The sequence below is a fragment of the Sycon ciliatum genome, chromosome 10, assembly GCF_964019385.1.
Source record: "Sycon ciliatum chromosome 10, ocSycCili1.1, whole genome shotgun sequence".
Lineage (NCBI taxonomy): Eukaryota > Metazoa > Porifera > Calcarea > Leucosolenida > Sycettidae > Sycon > Sycon ciliatum.
This window is the reverse complement of record NC_088652.1, coordinates 21,590,551-21,609,355: the sequence shown is the minus strand read 5'-3', so window position 1 is coordinate 21,609,355 and position 18,805 is coordinate 21,590,551. Positions and strand designations below refer to the sequence as shown.

General features: G+C 45.8%; 1 protein-coding gene across 1 annotated transcript in view; it reads left to right on the top strand.

Annotated features, from left to right (window-relative positions):
• LOC135826548 (uncharacterized) overlaps window positions 1-17,529 on the top strand; it is a 30,595-nt gene extending 13,066 nt beyond the window's left edge. Inside the window, exons 6-7 of the mRNA XM_065339159.1 lie at window positions 12,543-12,605; window positions 16,238-17,529. Of these exons, the coding sequence (XP_065195231.1) occupies window positions 12,543-12,605; window positions 16,238-16,693 (519 nt within the window). The 3' untranslated portion in view covers window positions 16,694-17,529. The remainder of the gene's footprint in view (window positions 1-12,542; window positions 12,606-16,237) is intronic.
• Window positions 17,530-18,805: the final 1,276 nt, after the last annotated feature.

Here is an 18,805-nt window from a genome sequence, read left to right as displayed (position 1 = left end):
GATGTCATCACCAACGCCACACACGGTAGACACGAGGGTAGTCACATCCTTTGTAGTTTTCCCGTAGAGTTTAATGTCGTCCATGTACCAAGAGTGATTGATAGACAACTCGGCGTCTCTGCAGCTGACTCTGTATCCCAAAGGCAATCGGTTGAGCTCAAAACTGATTGGGTTTAGCGCCAGGCAAAACAGTAACGGGGATAATGTGTCACCTTGAAATATGCCTCTTCTTATTGAAATGTTGCCGGTAGTGACCCTGCATCTTCCCTGGTCGCATATGTGCATTGTCGTTCTCCAGTTCTGCATGCTACGAGCAATAGTTGTGACCAAAGACGGGTGGAATCGATACATCGTCAAAGCATGTAGAATCCATTCATGCGACACACTATCAAACGCCTTTTTGAAGTCCAGGTATGCCATGACCAGATTTCGCCCTTTCGTATGGGCATCCTCCAGAATCATCTTATCCACCATCAGGTGCTCCTTGCAACCAAGACCAGCTGCTGCACAACCGCGCTGCTCCGTTGCAAGTATTTCATGTTGATTGATGTGCTGCCACATAATCTTCGATATGGCGGCAGTAAAGAGCTTGTACTGTATCGGAAGACACGTAATTGGTCTATAATCTTTGGGCATTGCCGAAGGTGGAGAAGTCTTAGGAAGGAGAGTAGTAGCGCCAGACGTCAACCATCCCGGAATGTCACTGTGGCCATCTATCACCCTCTGGAAGGCTCTCCGAAGGTAAGAGTGCAGGCTTGTCAGCCTCTTCCACCAGTACCCATGCAACTTGTCATGGCCCGGAGCCCTCCACAAGGCTAGTTTGCGCAGGCAGTCAGCCAGGATGTCCTGGGTGATAACTGCGCTACTCTGCACAGGGACGTGTTCTTCATAATATTCTGCTTGCCTTACATACCACTCACCAGCGGTGAACGGCGCAGGTGTAGACAGAAGATCACTCCAGAATTCGGTGGCTTCACCCGCCTCTGGAAATTGCGGCGTCTCCAATCGATTTGAAGCACCACTAACAGAGTGTGCAGGCTCCCGAAGCGTCCGGTAGAAAGCACGCTCATTCATTTGGAACATTTTGTTGGCTTTTTTGGCCTTTTCATTTTCTCGGTATCGACGCATCCTGGCTGCTAGCGCAAGAAGTCGATCTTTCTTTCCCTGTAGCTTCATTTCCAACTCGTCTGTGTTTCCGACTTCAACTTCATATCTCCTCCAGAAGTCATGATGTTTCTCCGATGGATATCGTAGCATGCTGGTGAGTCGGGAAACATCCGAGCGGAGTTGATCGATTTCCTTTGTCAATCGGATCTGCCACTGCGGCGGATGGTCCTTGTCACTTCCGTTTTGCTTGGCATTGCCAGTCGGATGATTCTGACTGCCTTGGATAGTCGATATGCAAACGCAAGCACCAGCATACACAAGGCAATTGATCTCATGGAGCGACGCCTCACCATCAGGAAAAAGCCGGCGACACACAAGCCTGAGCTGAGAGTTGACCATGGCGGTAACACTGTATAATAATTTATTTTGTACATGCTTTTTTGTTGGATTAGGGAGGCATTGTCGCTGTGCCATGTCGGCCACGACCTCTGCACGATACCTCTTCTCTAACTCCTCCGTTACATCACTAATCTCCTTGGGCAGCAGCTCATCTTCCAGGTTGTACTGCTCAGCATCAGTGTTGGTGGCGTTTTCCACAGTCGGTAGATTGGGTTCAACACCACACGCCACTTATTATTATTATTATTATTATTATTATTATTATTATTATTATTATTATTATTATTATTATTATTATTATTATTATTATTATTATTATTATTATTATTATTATTATTATTATTATTATTATTATTATTATTATTATTATTTTTTTTTTTTTTTTTGTTTATATGGTGCAAGCCTCTTTTACGGGCAAAAATTAACACAATGTATTAAAATGCAATACAACATACACTGGAGAAGAAATCAGGAAAATAAAATATGAGCTCAAAAATGGAACGAAAAATAGCAAATAGAATCAAAACTCACGATGGAATCAAACTCACGATGGAATCAAACTCATGATGGAAACTACAACCCAATGAATTGGAAAACCAACCACAGAATTAGATATTGGGAATAGAGTCAGACACAACAACGACCGAAATCAGTACACCAAAAATCTGTCCTACAAAAAACAAAGGAACAAGGAAAACAAGAAAGACGAAGTACAAAGAATCCCCAAAAAAGAGGGGAGAACGGGATGAAAGAGGACCGGAGAGCGGCAAACCCCAGGAGGACTTAGCGTCACGTAGTGGCGGGAATGCGGGCCTCCACAGAAACAGCATCCACATCCGCCGCCAGACCAGGTGCACGGAATGCACGGCGACTCCCACGAACCATCAGGACGGAGTCGCGGACAAGACTGAAAGCCAGGTCCGTCCGCAGCTTTCCCATCACGAGGGGATAAGGCTGCGAGAGCTTGGTGGAGAGCTTCGTTCCGAGCAGCTTCAGGAACCGGGTGGCCTCCTTCGCCAGGGCACCAGCAGAAGACAGGACGATCGGGGTGAACGACGCGTGCTCAACTTCCCGGATCCGGGCACCGTATGCCGACTGCTTCTGACGCTCGTGCCATTGGAACACCTCAGCCAGCGGGCGAGATCGGTACGACTGTGCGTTGGGATAGAACACCCTTACATCAAAAAATGCATCAGTCTGTACCGACCAAAACCCCCTGGCCTTGATGTCCGGTCTGGCGTCGTCCGCAGTGAGCAGGGCAGGACCATGGTCAAACGTGCGGACCGTCGGTAGAGGTTGCAGCGGTGGCTCCAGCTGCACATCCTCAGACACTTGAGAAAGAAGTTGGCCCAGGTAGTTGCGGACATGGTTGTGCCGGTGGATGGGATAGCCGCCCAACTTGCAGATCATGGCGTGATCGATGGTGAACGGCCGGCCGCATGGACACTCGGTAGGTGAACCGTGGATGGTGAGGCCATACCGAATGCATAGGGCATCAACGAAGGACCGCCGGTCGAGGGAGTATCCATGCTCGCGAACAGGAAGACAGGTCAGCCATGCACCTGTTCCCTTGGCCTGGAGGTGCTCCAGAAGCATTGGTGGTAGGGCCTCTGGACCAGCTGTCTGCAGGACGGTCTTGGTTGTCACAGACTGGGCTTGCTTGGCAGCAGCCTTGGCGGCGCAAATGGCTGCTGGGTCCACGCTGTAGAGGGAGGACTGGTCCGCGATAAGTTGCTGGAGACTGCTCGTATTATTATTATTATTATTATTATTATTATTATTATTATTATTATTATTATTATTATTATTATTATTATTATTATTATTATTATTATTATTATTATTATTATTATTTTAATAACGAAGGTACGTGTTAGGTCGTAAGTATCCACGCAAACACACATCCAGTCAAAATAATGCACTTGTCAAAGTATCCGAACGTTTTCGGTCCCTTCTCATCAAGGATTATACAGGGAATGGCTCAAGTTGGAAAGACTAAAACTTATATAGCGTAAAGATATGAGATAACAACACTCGTGACAAGGTGAAAAAAGTATCAAGTTCAGCACGACACAAAACTCGAAGGACATAATAATAGCGACAAGAACATAGTGAGCAAATTAAGTTACATTGTTAACACCTCGACGAGGAGTAACACCAAACAATTGTAGCGACAACACATTTTCTTTTTGTACGCAAAGTTCAGGATCTAACTTACGGATATACAAAGCTTCTAACACAGCCAGATGCAACGCACATCTACCACGTGACAATATTGAGAATACATTATCACTGTACAACTCACGACAATTGGTACGGGCTGACAGATGTTGCTTGATGGACGAAGTGCGATTCTTAGCTCCGTTAGGTGTAGTCTCCTCCAATGTCCCGTCATCTCGCCTTTTCGCGGCATCACCACTATCCGTCTCTTTGCTTTTCCGCGGCCTTCCACGTTTTCTGACACTAGCCGTTGTGTGCGCGATGCCCAGTGTCCTTTCAGCTACGTCTCCTCCATTGCGGATTTCTATTGATCTTCTTACTCCAACTTGTCCGGTGTTCGATATTGAGGTTCGTTTTCGCGGTCTACCACGTTTTCGAATATTGACTGTTGTTGTCACTTCCGTTGTCGTTGTACGTGCGTCCTCACCAGTCCGTATTTTTACTTGGCTTCGCGTAACCCTTCCCGACGCAGACAGATCCTTTGTCAATTTCGGTGGTTTACGTGTCGGTCTTTCACCATCTTTCACGCTGTTCTCAGCTGGACCCTGCGCTATACACGCGGAGGAGGACGGGCATGCAGTGATATCTTCACAGGAAGAGGAAGATCCACCGATGGACTGGACAGCACATTTTGGAGGACGACCACGGCGAGGACGACACTCACGCGCATCAAGCGGAACAAAACTTAACGGCACATGTTGACGAATGCGCGCGCCCAGGTGCTGAAGGGTTCTACCTACATACCGATCTTCACATTGTCGGCATTGAAAGAAATAGATAAGGTTACTTTTACTAAGGGTAGGTAGAACATCCTTCTTCACACTGAACGCACGCACTGTCCCAAATATGACGTACAGCTTGACGCACGGATAAGATGGACATACGATACCACGAACATCCTTCTCCACGCGCGCAGAACCGGCGCCAACCCAGGGTAAACGGAGCACCACTGGGCAAAGGTCAGGTCCAAATTGGATCGGCTTGTCTGTCGCCGGTTTTTCGTTGATAAGCTTGGCCAGAAATTCCTTTGGATAGCCGTTGTTCGTAAATATTGATGTCAGTCTGTCTAATTCGTCCTGCAATAGATGAGGGGAACATATTCTATGCGCACGATAAACTAGCGCTTTCACAAGATGTTTCTTCGATTTCGTTGGAGTATAGCTCCCCCACGGAATGTATAGGCCGGTGAAAGTTGGCTTCCTATAGATAGTGGTGTCCAAACTCTTAGTGTTAATGTTGCGTGAAATTTGTACATCCAAGAAGGATAATCTGCCGTTTTGTTCCGCTTCCGACGTGAATCTCAACGCCGGATGGAGGCTATTCAGAGTTAGTAGAAAAGTCCCACAGACATCCTCATCCTCATCGTGACAGTACACATCGTCTACAAAACGACAGTACATAGAGGGCCACAATGATGGACTAATGGACGCTTCACAGAACCCTACAAATATATTAGCCAATACAGGACCAAGTGGCGAGCCCATGGCAACGCCATCTATTTGTTTATACATAACGTTGCCAAATGAAAACTCAACGCCAGATGTAACCATTAACATGAGTTTCACAAACTCCGTTTCGTTCAAGGACGGCGGAGTAATGGACTTATTGTGGTACAGTGTTGTTGCGCAGATGTCAATGGTCTCCCGTAGTGGCACGTTAGTAAATAAGCTGACCACGTCATACGAACACATGAATCCGCTACTCCTCGTCGAGGTGTTAACAATGTAACTTAATTTGCTCACTATGTTCTTGTCGCTATTATTATGTCCTTCGAGTTTTGTGTCGTGCTGAACTTGATACTTTTTTCACCTTGTCACGAGTGTTGTTATCTCATATCTTTACGCTATATAAGTTTTAGTCTTTCCAACTTGAGCCATTCCCTGTATAATCCTTGATGAGAAGGGACCGAAAACGTTCGGATACTTTGACAAGTGCATTATTTTGACTGGATGTGTGTTTGCGTGGATACTTACGACCTAACACGTACCTTCGTTATTAAAGTATTATCCGCCTCCGACTTCTTGTAAAAAATTATTATTATTATTATTATTATTATTATTATTATTATTATTATTATTATTATTATTAGTGCAATTAGGAGTATAATCGATGCAGACATGGCCAGACAACAACGAGTTCATGGAATTTTTAAGGATTTTTATGTTATTCAAAATCGATTTTCGTGTTCCGCTCATCAGTGAATAGTATCGGAACTGAGGGTACTGTGTACAACAATAGAACATTTTATAACAGCATAATTAATTAAAAGTGTGAACAACAAAGGAAGTGCTACAGCATTACATAATAGGTGTCAAACATAGTGCTAACGTATATAACTGAGTGCAGCCACAAAGCAAGAGGTGATATAGTGCAACATGACACAACATTTACATCTGATAACCAGCTACGAGAACAACTTTAACGCGACTACATGCTTCTTTTGTTTACAAAGAACAGGATTATGCACACGAATACATACAGCTTCCAGAACCTTCAACTGCTTAACATAACTTGCACGGCACAAAACAGAAAAGTGAGAATCATCGTACACACCAAGACAATCTGGACGTGATAACAAGTGACAAAATACAGCTGACTTTTTGCTCACGTCGCTCTCTTCCGTCTCATCCCGCTCCCTTCCTTCGACCTCCTCCGCCTTATCCTCGTCCTCCGTCTCATCTTCATCATCATCGTCCTCATCACCACCATCATCATCATCAGTCACTTCCTCATCATCCGTTTGATGCTCAGTATCACTGCACTCCTTATCAGCCTCCAACATGGCTCCATCATCTCCAACAGCATCACAAGTCGTTTGACCGCTGCTCCGCGTCACCGTTGCTGGGTTCTCTGCTACTGCACACCCATTTCCACTGTCCATTTTGCGTGGGCCAAGTCCATTCCGTGCATACATTTCAAGTGAATAGTTTGCTGTGCTTCTTCTGGGTCTATGGGTGAGGATATTGGTTTCATTTTGGTTTGTCGATGATCTCCCTCTCTGTCCAGACACAGTCGGTACCGTGGATCCCAGCACCGGGGGGACCACCGTCTCGGTAGTCACCAAAGGTAAAGGGGGTGGCTCAGGCGGAGGCAAGGGCAACTGCCGAGGTGAAGGTTCAGTGTGTCTCGGTGGCCCCTCCTCCATTCCAGGACGATGATGTTGTGCTAGAGTAGGCTCCGCTGCCGTTTGCAGTGGGTCGAGAAGTGGTGGCCAGGTCAATGATGGCAAACCCACCCCAGCCCCAGCCACCCACGGCACCCCAGGTGGTGGGGCCGGTGGTGGCACGGGAACAGGCGGCGCTGTCGGCACAGCGTGTTTGTCTACTGAGCTAACTGGGTTTTTACACGGTCTACCACGCTTTGGCCTCTTTGCTCTGGCTGCTGGTGGTAATAAGTGCAACGGCACATGTTGTCTGATACGTGCGTTCAGGTGTTGAAGAGTCCTACCAACGTACCGGGCAGCACAATTCCGGCACTCAAAGAGATAAACCAAATGGCTTGAAAGCTGGGGAGGTAGGACATCCTTCCTCACCATGAACGCACGTACCGTGGTGAACACGGGGATGAAGTGGGCAGCAAAGTATGTTTTATTGACTAGGGTCTTGATAGCTCTGGACATGCTGACAGACGCGTTGCCTTTCCAAGGCAGGCATAAGTAGATAGGACACTTCCGAGGACCTGTGAATGTATCTTTGTTATTAGATTCTTGCTTCAGTATTTTGTTCAATAAGTCATGTGGGTATCCATTCTACCGACTGTGTCTGGACAGAGAGGGAGATCATCGACAAACCAAAATGAAACCAATATCCTCACCCATAGACCCAGAAGAAGCACAGCAAACTATTCACTTGAAATGTATGCACGGAATGGACTTGGCCCACGCAAAATGGACAGTGGAAATGGGTGTGCAGTAGCAGAGAACCCAGCAACGGTGACGCGGAGCAGCGGTCAAACGACTTGTGATGCTGTTGGAGATGATGGAGCCATGTTGGAGGCTGATAAGGAGTGCAGTGATACTGAGCATCAAACGGATGATGAGGAAGTGACTGATGATGATGATGGTGGTGATGAGGACGATGATGATGAAGATGAGACGGAGGACGAGGATAAGGCGGAGGAGGTCGAAGGAAGGGAGCGGGATGAGACGGAAGAGAGCGACGTGAGCAAAAAGTCAGCTGTATTTTGTCACTTGTTATCACGTCCAGATTGTCTTGGTGTGTACGATGATTCTCACTTTTCTGTTTTGTGCCGTGCAAGTTATGTGAAGCAGTTGAAGGTTCTGGAAGCTGTATGTATTCGTGTGCATAATCCTGTTCTTTGTAAACAAAAGAAGCATGTAGTCGCGTTAAAGTTGTTCTCGTAGCTGGTTATCAGATGTAAATGTTGTGTCATGTTGCACTATATCACCTCTTGCTTTGTGGCTGCACTCAGTTATATACGTTAGCACTATGTTTGACACCTATTATGTAATGCTGTAGCACTTCCTTTGTTGTTCACACTTTTAATTAATTATGCTGTTATAAAATGTTCTATTGTTGTACACAGTACCCTCAGTTCCGATACTATTCACTGATGAGCGGAACACGAAAATCGATTTTGAATAACATAAAAATCCTTAAAAATTCCATGAACTCGTTGTTGTCTGGCCATGTCTGCATCGATTATACTCCTAATTGCACTAATAAAATTGCTTTCTCCACGCCGACTCTTTAAATTATTATTATTATTATTATTATTATTATTATTATTATTATTATTATTATTATTATTATTATTATTATTATTATTATTATTATTATTATTATTATTATTATTATTATTATTATTATTATTATTCAAAATTTTGAAGGACGCTTCACGCAGCTTCATTATACTTGAATTGTTTGCAGGCAACCTGCCTACACTCAAGAGAGCACTGCATTTCACACAAATCCATTGGTATCGTTACAACGTTTCGGTCTTTATGACCATCATCAGGAATGAAGTGGACATGGAAAGAACAGCAGTATAAAAGAAGGAGGCAAGCAAGCAAAGCGCGGTGCATAGTGACAGCGCGCGTAGAGAAGTGCAAAAGCACGTCAAATTCATAAATTACTCCGGAAGTACAAGATAAATGCTCAGCTGATTTACAGGAACCGCCGTCTAAGTTCTATGATTTGCACGTCTGCCCTCCGCAAACCACCATGCCGCAGGTATGTAGACCCGTCCAAGCCCCGTAAACGGGGGCGGCCCAAGGCTGCTTGTGTCGCCTGCATGTCCGGTTCAGAAGCATGCACAGAGCGAAACGTGGTATACCACCTCGAGTGCAAATGTGGTGATAAATATGTCGGAGAGACGTACCGCAGCCTCGCTACCAGGACAAAAGAACACAACGACGACGCACGCAACACAGTGAGCGGCACCGCGCTGGGTGAGCATTTCGCGGCCAAGCATGCATCTGACCCATTGCCATTGGGAGCAACGGCTTTCTCAGGTATCCGGGTTCTCGGTTCTGAGCGTGACCGCCCCAGGAGGAGGATCCGGGAGGCAATCAATATCAGGGAGCGATCCCCGGAAATTAATAACAACAGTGGCTGGGATCTGCTATAACACCACCTTACTGCGAGTGGCGCGGGGCTCTAGACACCTCACTGGTGGTGTGAGACTGTAACTGGGCTGTTATCACTGCTGTAGCGCAGTATCTACTTTCCTCGCCGTTTGTGCTTGTGTTGTCATGTATATGTAGTAATGCACACCCGCCATGACGTGCTTTGCACTTCTCTACGCGCGCTGTCACTATGCACCGCGCTTTGCTTGCTTGCCTCCTTCTTTTATACTGCTGTTCTTTCCATGTCCACTTCATTCCTGATGATGGTCATAAAGACCGAAACGTTGTAACGATACCAATGGATTTGTGTGAAATGCAGTGCTCTCTTGAGTGTAGGCAGGTTGCCTGCAAACAATTCAATTATTATTATTATTATTATTATTATTATTATTATTATTATTATTATTATTATTATTAAAAGGAGAAAGGGAAAAGGACATATGGAAACGAGTTAAGAGTAACTCTCCACCACTGTAACTAGATACTATATACAGTCAGAAAGTGCAACAACTAGGCACAAAACTGACAGAGTACTGAGACATTCGACGTCCTGACACCTAGCTTCAACACATCTCCGTAGCGCTAACCGACAGCCTTCCAACTTGGAAGGTTCGAGGTTATGGAAAGACCAAAGAGGGGAAGGCAAGCGCAACGAAAACGAGCACAAGCTACAGTCCCAACGGAACAAAGAATGTCGATTGTCACTGGACGATGACGAGACCAGTAGGCGATTTGACAAAGCGGTCTAACTACAATTCGAAGCAGCAAAGCAGCACACCACCCAACTTGGGTGGGTCACCCAAGTTGGGTGGTGTGCTGCTTTGCTGCTTCGAATTGTAGTTAGACCGCTTTGTCAAATCGCCTACTGGTCTCGTCATCGTCCAGTGACAATCGACATTCTTTGTTCCGTTGGGACTGTAGCTTGTGCTCGTTTTCGTTGCGCTTGCCTTCCCCTCTTTGGTCTTTCCATAACCTCGAACCTTCCAAGTTGGAAGGCTGTCGGTTAGCGCTACGGAGATGTGTTGAAGCTAGGTGTCAGGACGTCGAATGTCTCAGTACTCTGTCAGTTTTGTGCCTAGTTGTTGCACTTTCTGACTGTATATAGTATCTAGTTACAGTGGTGGAGAGTTACTCTTAACTCGTTTCCATATGTCCTTTTCCCTTTCTCCTTTTATTATTGGCTCAATACCCGAGTTTCAAATTATTATTATTATTATTATTATTATTATTATTCAAAGGATCAGTCGGGGAAGTGAACTGCCTGAAAAGAGAAAAAAACGCCAGACCCACCAGGACTCGAACCTGGGACCCTGCTTGTCATGAGCAATGCTCTAACCACTGAGCTATGGGACCAGGCTGAACCCAGAAGGCGCTGACAAGTTTTTCACTCCAAAGGCAGCTCACAACACGTGCCACACATACTGATGGCACTTGGGTCTTTTTCCCTCCCCCAGGGGACCAACCACGACCGTGACCGTGACCGTGGTTGGTCCCCTGGGGGAGGGAAAAAGACCCAAGTGCCATCAGTATGTGTGGCACGTGTTGTGAGCTGCCTTTGGAGTGAAAAACTTGTCAGCGCCTTCTGGGTTCAGCCTGGTCCCATAGCTCAGTGGTTAGAGCATTGCTCATGACAAGCAGGGTCCCAGGTTCGAGTCCTGGTGGGTCTGGCGTTTTTTTCTCTTTTCAGGCAGTTCACTTCCCCGACTGATCCTTTGAATATGAAGTTCTCCCAATCCTTTCCAAATTATTATTATTATTATTATTATTATTCAATGGATCAGTTGGGGAAGTGAACTGCCTGAAAAGAGAAAAAATCGCCAGACCCACCAGGACTCGAACCCAGGACCTTGCTTGTCATGAGCAAAGCTCTAACCACCGAGCTATGGGACCGGGCTGAACCTAGAAGGGTTCGAGTCCTGGTGGGTCTGGCGATTTTTTCTCTTTTCAGGCAGTTCACTTCCCCAACTGATCCATTGAATTTGAAGTTCTCCCAATCTGTCCAAAATTTATCACTCTCTTTCGCTTCTGGTAGGGTCCAGAGACTGACCGTGGTTGGTCCCCTGGGGGAGGGAGAAAGACCCAAGTGCCATCAGTATGTGTGGCACGTGTTGTGAGCTGCCTTTGGAGTGAAAATCTTGTCAGCGCCTTCTAGGTTCAGCCCGGTCCCATAGCTCGGTGGTTAGAGCTTTGCTCATGACAAGCAAGGTCCCGGGTTCGAGTCCTGGTGGGTCTGGCGATTTTTTCTCTTTTCAGGCAGTTCACTTCCCCAACTGATCCATTGAATTTGAAGTTCTCCCAATCCGTTCAAAATTATTATTATTATTATTATTAACTGGTTTTGAGGGAAAGAGACAAACGGGAAAAGTCTGGAGAAAAAATTGACTGTCACCACCAGGACTATTATTATTATTATTATTATTATTATTATTATTATTATTATTATTATTATTATTATTATTATTATTATTATTATTATTATTATTATTATTATTATTATTATTATTATTATTATTATTATTATTATTATTATACGCATTCCCGCGTTGAAGTGTAGCAGCAGTATGCTGCGTCCACAGCTTCGCTTATGCAGAATGGCTTGGGTGAGAGGAGAGGGGAGAGAAAGCAACAAGGCAACCAACATCTATGAAATTGGTCACAATAACATGAAGATCTGGGTATGCATAATTATATGTTGTGTGTAGACTCCCAGGTCTTTGTGTTGGTTGTATGTAGACACACATCAAAGCCAGAGTTTACACCTCCTGATGTCCAGCACACAAACACTTTGCCACTTCCACAATTCACTCAGAGAGGGAGAGAGAGAGAGAGAGAGAGAGAGAGAGAGAGAGGAGGGGGGGGGGAAGCTCATCCCACCTTGATGTATAGCACTATAGATATAACAGGAAGGGAAAACCCCTTGTAGGTACTTCAAGTAATACTGAACTTGATGAACAAGCGATCATCAAACATCGTCGTCAGAGCATGGACTTCACCCCAACACAACCTATGCAATTTAGCAGTAACTTGGTACTGCCTTCTAACTACTGCACTCTTTGTATGATAGAAGATTGCATGGTTCAGTAGATGGTATGCGAAGCTGCATTGTACCTTTTTCATGACAAATGTTCTTGTAGAGATTCAGATTATTCGGCGTGTGCACTCAGCTTCGCCTTGTTGTATACAGTGAGAACATTATTCCCGTCTTGTTTTCCCTGTTGTTGGCCTGCAGGAGTCGGAAATGAAGATGGCCAAGATGCAGGCAGCCTTGGACCGTATAGACACAAACCAACAGGTGAGTGTACGTCTTGATCACACAGTACAGTATGTCAGAGAACACAGTATAATGAAGTCTACAGTGCCGGCCAGAGAAATCCAACACCTAACGAAAAAAGTAGCACTGTGTTAGAGTTCACAGACCAGTGTGGGTAGTGCTAGGGCTGTGTAGCCACATTGTAAGTATGCACAGACCAGTGTGGGTAGTGCTAGGGCTGTGTAGCAACCGGCAATGCTATTTTATTCATGAGCTGTTGGATTTCTTTGCCCAATACTGTACAGCAAAACATGGTGTAAGCGACTTCTGGTTTTAGCGACCACCTGCTCCTAGCGGCCGTTTTTCCATGTGCAGACAGTTCTACACTGAAACTGCACTGGATACAGCGACTACCTGCTCTGCGCGATCAGCGACCGATGTTTAATGTACCAATTGCCATAATGGACCTGCACACAGCGACCAAAACTAGCCAAAAGTACCATCTTGGCTGGCAGGGTTGACTGCAACACTGCCAACAGGGTTGAAGTGCGCTCTGAAGCAAGTGCATGCGGTCAACAGAAGTGACAAGTGACAGTGCAGGATGCCCTGGATGCACTTGAGTGAGGCGTGCTTTGCCTGCACGAAAGTATTCTATGCTCCACACCTGTCAATATGAGTACAGTACATGGAAGTACAGTGCAGATCGGCTATAGGGTTGTCGGCTATAGTAATATACCTCTTATAGTGATGGTATTCTCAAATTCATTTTCGTAAACCACCCCTTTCTATACATATCGGATCGGCTATAGTAATAATCGGCTATAGTAATATATCGGCTATAATGATACGATTTCTTTGTCAAAATGATTCTATTGCATACATTTTTTATCGGCTATAGTGATGATCATAAAAAACTGTACATCGTACATGGCAAGATCTGATCGCGGCAGTCAGGAAGCGCTGGTACAACTATGATATCCCTCGGAAGAAATTCGAAATATTTGGCGTTGGCTGTGCTTGTTGTTCCGGGGCATCCTCGAGCGAGAGCGGAGGCAGTAATGAGTACCAACGCTGAAGCGCTACCGTGGTCTCCGCCGAGATGTTGGAGAAGGCATTCAGGTAACAGGCAAGACGATCAGGGACGCGGAGAAGCTTCTCCGTGACATACGACATCACGCGTCGAACGACCTGCGACTTGGAACGGTTTCAGCGGTGATGAGTCGAGCGATGGCGACCCAGACTGAGACTCTACTCCCACTAATCGATCCTGTAGATATTGTTGATATGTCGATTGAATGTGTTGAAGTGTTTCTCTTCCAAAAGAACACATTTGTTGAGCACAGCAACTCCTTGAAAACTCATGTCAAAAAGTCATGAAGTTTTTTGTTTCCGCACGAAGTAGCTCTGCATTGCGCGTACTGCACAGTCACATGCACAGCACGCTTCTGCACGCTGCACTGATTCTAATGACACCATACACGCATGTGTCAGGCATACCTAAGTATGTATATCACCTGTAGTAATTATATCACGAAAATCAAACACCAACGCTATAGCCGATCCGTACATTACAACCATGCACATGTATATGTATGTACACATTCCAATATGTCACGAATATGTGGGACCTGGTTGTAAAGACCACCTGGCTTTAACGACCGCTTTTGCTTGCACCGTGGAGTGGTCGGTTATACCCGGTTTTATTGTAGTTAAAGGGGAAGTTAAGGCAAAAATTAAAATTTCACCAGTTGTAGTCTTCGGGGTGCTGAGTCGAATGGTCGTGGTCCGAGGAAGCTGAGACGCTCCCTTCCTACTTGAATCCCAATCGAACTCGCGCACTTCCACCGAAACTGGGTGACTGGACGCTACTAGATGGGGATTTGTATGCAAAATGTCACTAAAAGCGCCATTTCGTTCTTATAAAAGCACGGATGACCGCGATTGGCCAATATGTTGTAGTCTTTTGGCCGCTGAGTCGACTGGTTTAGGTCCGAAAAGGCTGCGATGCAGCGCTCGGCCCTTATTCCCAATCGAACATGCTTGAACAAGCGGTCACGTGCTCCTGCGTACACCAGTCACCTGGTCACCGTGCCTGCAGGGTACAACTTACTAGCCTGTTTGACCTTTTTTGGGTGCAGTCCTGTCACTTGAGTTGAACTCGAGTTGAACCTTGGTGTGAAAGTTGTCGCCTGCTGGTGCTGTGACCAGGTGACTTGGGCACGCAGGAGCACGTGACCGCTTGTTCAACCATGTTCGATTGGGAATAAAGGAGGAACGCTGCATCGCAGCTTTCTCGGACCAAAACCAGTCGACTCAGCGTCCAAAAGACTACAACATATGGGCCAATCGCGGTCATCCGTGCTTTTGTAAGAACGAAATGGCGCTTTTACTGACATTTTGCTTACAAATCCCCATCTAGTAGGGCGCAGTCACCCAGTTTCGGTGGAAGTGCGCGAGTTCGATTGGGATTCAAGTAGGAAGGGGAAGAGCGTCTCAGCTTCCTCGGACCAGGACCATTCGACTCAACACCCCGAAGACTACAACTGGTGAAATTTTAATTTTTGCCTTAACTTCCCCTTTAAAGGGGAAGTATACCCTAAAATCAAATTTCCACCAGTTGTAGTCTTCTGGGTGCTGAGTCGAATGGTCTTGGTCCGAGGAAACTGCGACGCTCCCTTCCTACTTGAATCCCAATCGAACTCGCGGACTTCCACCGAAACTGGGTGACTGCGCCCTACTAGATGGGGATTTGTATGCAAAATGTCACTAAAAGCGCCATTTCGTTCTTATAAAAGCACGGATGACCGCGATTGGCCCATATGTTGTAGTCTTTTGGACGCTGAGTCGACTGGTTTTGGTCCGAAAAGGCTGCGATGCAGCGTTCCTCCTTTATTCCCAATCGAACATGGTTGAAGAAGCGGTCACGTGCTCCTGGTTGCCCAAATCACCTGGTCACCACGCCAGCAGGCGACAAATTTCACACCAAGGTTCAACTCGAGTTCAACTCGAGTGACAGGAGTGCACCCAAAAAAGGTCAAACAGGCTAGTAAGTTGTACCCTGCAGGCACGGTGACCAGGTGACTGGTGTACGCAGGATCACGTGACCGCTTGTTCAACCATGTTCGATTGGGAATAAAGGAGGAACGCTACATCGCAGCCTTTTCGGACCAAAACCAGTCGACTCAGCGTCCAAAAGACTACAACATATGGGCCAATCGCGGTCATCCGTGCTTTTATAAGAACGAAATGGCGCTTTTAGTGACATTTTGCATACAAATCCCCATCTAGTAGGGCGCAGTCACCCAGTTTCGGTGGAAGTGCGCGAGTTCGATTGGGATTCAAGTAGGAAGGGAGCGTCTCAGCTTCCTCGGACCAAGACCATTCGACTCAGCACCCCGAAGACTACAACTGGTGAAAATTTGATTTTAGGGTATACTTCCCCTTTAAGAATTGTCTTGCACCTAATCCGACGCTACCAGTAGAAGTGCCAGTTATGAGAGGGCGTATCACAAATTCATAGAAACATTCTGGAATGTGAAACACATTCATTGACAACAGGCAGCATCAAGACCTGTGTGGTAAGCAAACGCCTCACAAAGCATTGCCACATCATTGAGCAATTTAGCAGTCATGGTGTCATTTCTTTGCCCGTTGTGCTTTTTGGTGCATTGCAGTATCTGGGCACAGGCTGTAATCTTCGAACTCTTGGATACAAGTATCAGAGTCGCCACAGTATCAACTATAGTCCGGATAAAGGACAGATTACATCAGTGACGTTCAGAAAGAAGCATGCTAACACTGTACTGAAGTTATCCTATTCTGGTACTGTACGTACATATGGAGCACATACAGGTGCACGTTGGTACTTGAAGATCGACAACAGGGAGTGTGCCAGACCTACCAAGATTGATATAGCCATGTACCAGGAAAGTGGCGACAACACCCATGTCCCGGCCGTACTAACTGGTATCTGTGAGTCGACGTACAGCAGTGGAGCTAACATTGCAGCTGGAGATCACACCATCAAAGTACATGTTGGAAGTGTTCCGGGCTATGCCGCCGGTAATGCAAATACAGGCTGGGCTAGCACCTCGATTCTTGAGATTCAAGAAATGTGTCCACAGTTTTAGCATCTGAATTGGTTATAACAGTGTACGTTGATATTAGAAGATGGACAACAAAGAACCGGCCAGACCCTCTAAGAATGATAGAACTGTAGGAAAGAGTACTGCCCACACCAACCATGCACTGTACTATATTCACTGACCAGTATCTGTGAGTGGACTACCAGTAATGGAGTTAACATTGACAGCTGGAGATCACATGATTACCGTGCATGTTAGAAGAATTGCGAGACTATAGCAATGGTAGTTCATACACATGTTAGTCCATATTCTCTTTTCTTAAGTTTCGGTGTCCACAATTTCAGTATTTCACGAATATTATAGCTTTTAAGAAGTTTCTTGAAGACAAGGAACTGATTGTTTTGAAACACAGTGTAACTGAATAGATTCGATGTATAATGAATTCCACCTTGTTTTCTGCTCACACAGCGGCAGCTACATATTCTTCACTGTTCGAATATGGTGATGGTGGTGGTGCGTGGGTGTGCATGTGCATGTGTGTGTGTGTGTGTGTGTCTTTGTCTTTGTCTGTGTGAGTGCGCAGCTGTGCTTTTGGTTTTTCATTTCCGCCGACCAATTATCCAGCATTGTTTTCTATCCTTCGTCTTGATTGTTTCGGAGTGTGAAAATTTAATTGCCAGGTCCTGCATGATGCAGTGCCGCTTTCTCCACCCACATCATTATACAAGGTCATGTACTGCAGAGTTTTTGCTGTTCTGAATTCTGTTTTGAACTTTAGTACCTCCTTTATACGGTTTCCATGACTCCCTGGTCGTCACTAACATATCTGTCTCTCAAGTACATGTACATGTAGCAAGAGTACATAACCTCTTGACTCTTGACTCTTGACTCTTGACTCTTGACTCTTGACTCTTGACTCTTGACACTTGACTCTTGACTCTTGACTCTTGACACTTGACTCTTGATTCTTGACTCTTGACTCTTGACTCTTGACACTTGACTCTTGACTCTTGACTCTTGACTCTTGACACTTGACTCTTGACTCTTGAATCTTGACTCTTGACTCTTGACTCTTGACTCTTGACACTTGACTCTTGACTCTTGACTCTTGACTCTTGACACTTGACTCTTGACTCTTGACTCTTGACTCTTGACTCTTGACACTTGACTCTTGACTCTTGACTCTTGACTCTTGATGATGCCATAGCATGTACCGGTACATCAGTGAAATGGATATTTTGTACTTGCATTGTATTTCATTATTTTACTTCGGCATTCCCAACAGACCCTAAGGTCTTCTTACAGGGTGGCTAAGATGAATGAATGTGGTAAGCTCTTGGCGAAATGAATTGGATCGATGATGTGCACTGGGCCAAATTGCACTGTCTTGGTCTTTTGTGCAGAAGTATGAGATGGACAATAAATCATCATTCTGGAAATAAGAACATCAGTACGATGCACTGAATTAAGCAGTCACTATTCCTACAACCGAGAGTCCATTGGCCCAAAAAATGAGTGAGAGAGAGGGGAGGGCGGAGGGAGGGGGAAATGAGGGGAAGGGGAGGCAGCACACTCAAAACAAGAACAGGGAGGAACAAGATGCAGACAAGAAGCAGACAAAACACGAACTCTTGCTACTGTCATGCTGACAGTGCACACGAGCATGTAGTCTACAATACATGTACATGGATATCTCTACTCATTGATTAGGTAGTGAGTACTAGAACACTGTTTTAACCAGTGCTACTACCGTAGTCTACGCATACTACTGTAGTGCAATCAATACCGTCGGCTGAGGCCTTCAACACGGACATACATCACAGGCAACAAGAAGGGTAGCATTGTTGGATGCTGTGGAGGCCCCAAGAGGTAAGACTGGCAGACAGACCAGTGACGAACGAGCACGAGATTCAGGTTGTCAGCACGGCCACGCAGCACATCAGAAAGACAGGTAGCATTGTTCGATGCATTGGAGGCGCCAAGACTCCCAACAAGAAAGAGGCACGAATGACAGACAGACCAATGACGAACGAGCACGAGATTCAGGTTGTCAGTCCGAGTCACGCGTCTGTCATGCCAAAATTAGCGCGACCCTAGGAAAAGAAGACGAGAATGTCCAAGGGCGCAAAGTATTGTCGTAAACTAGGTATGATACCA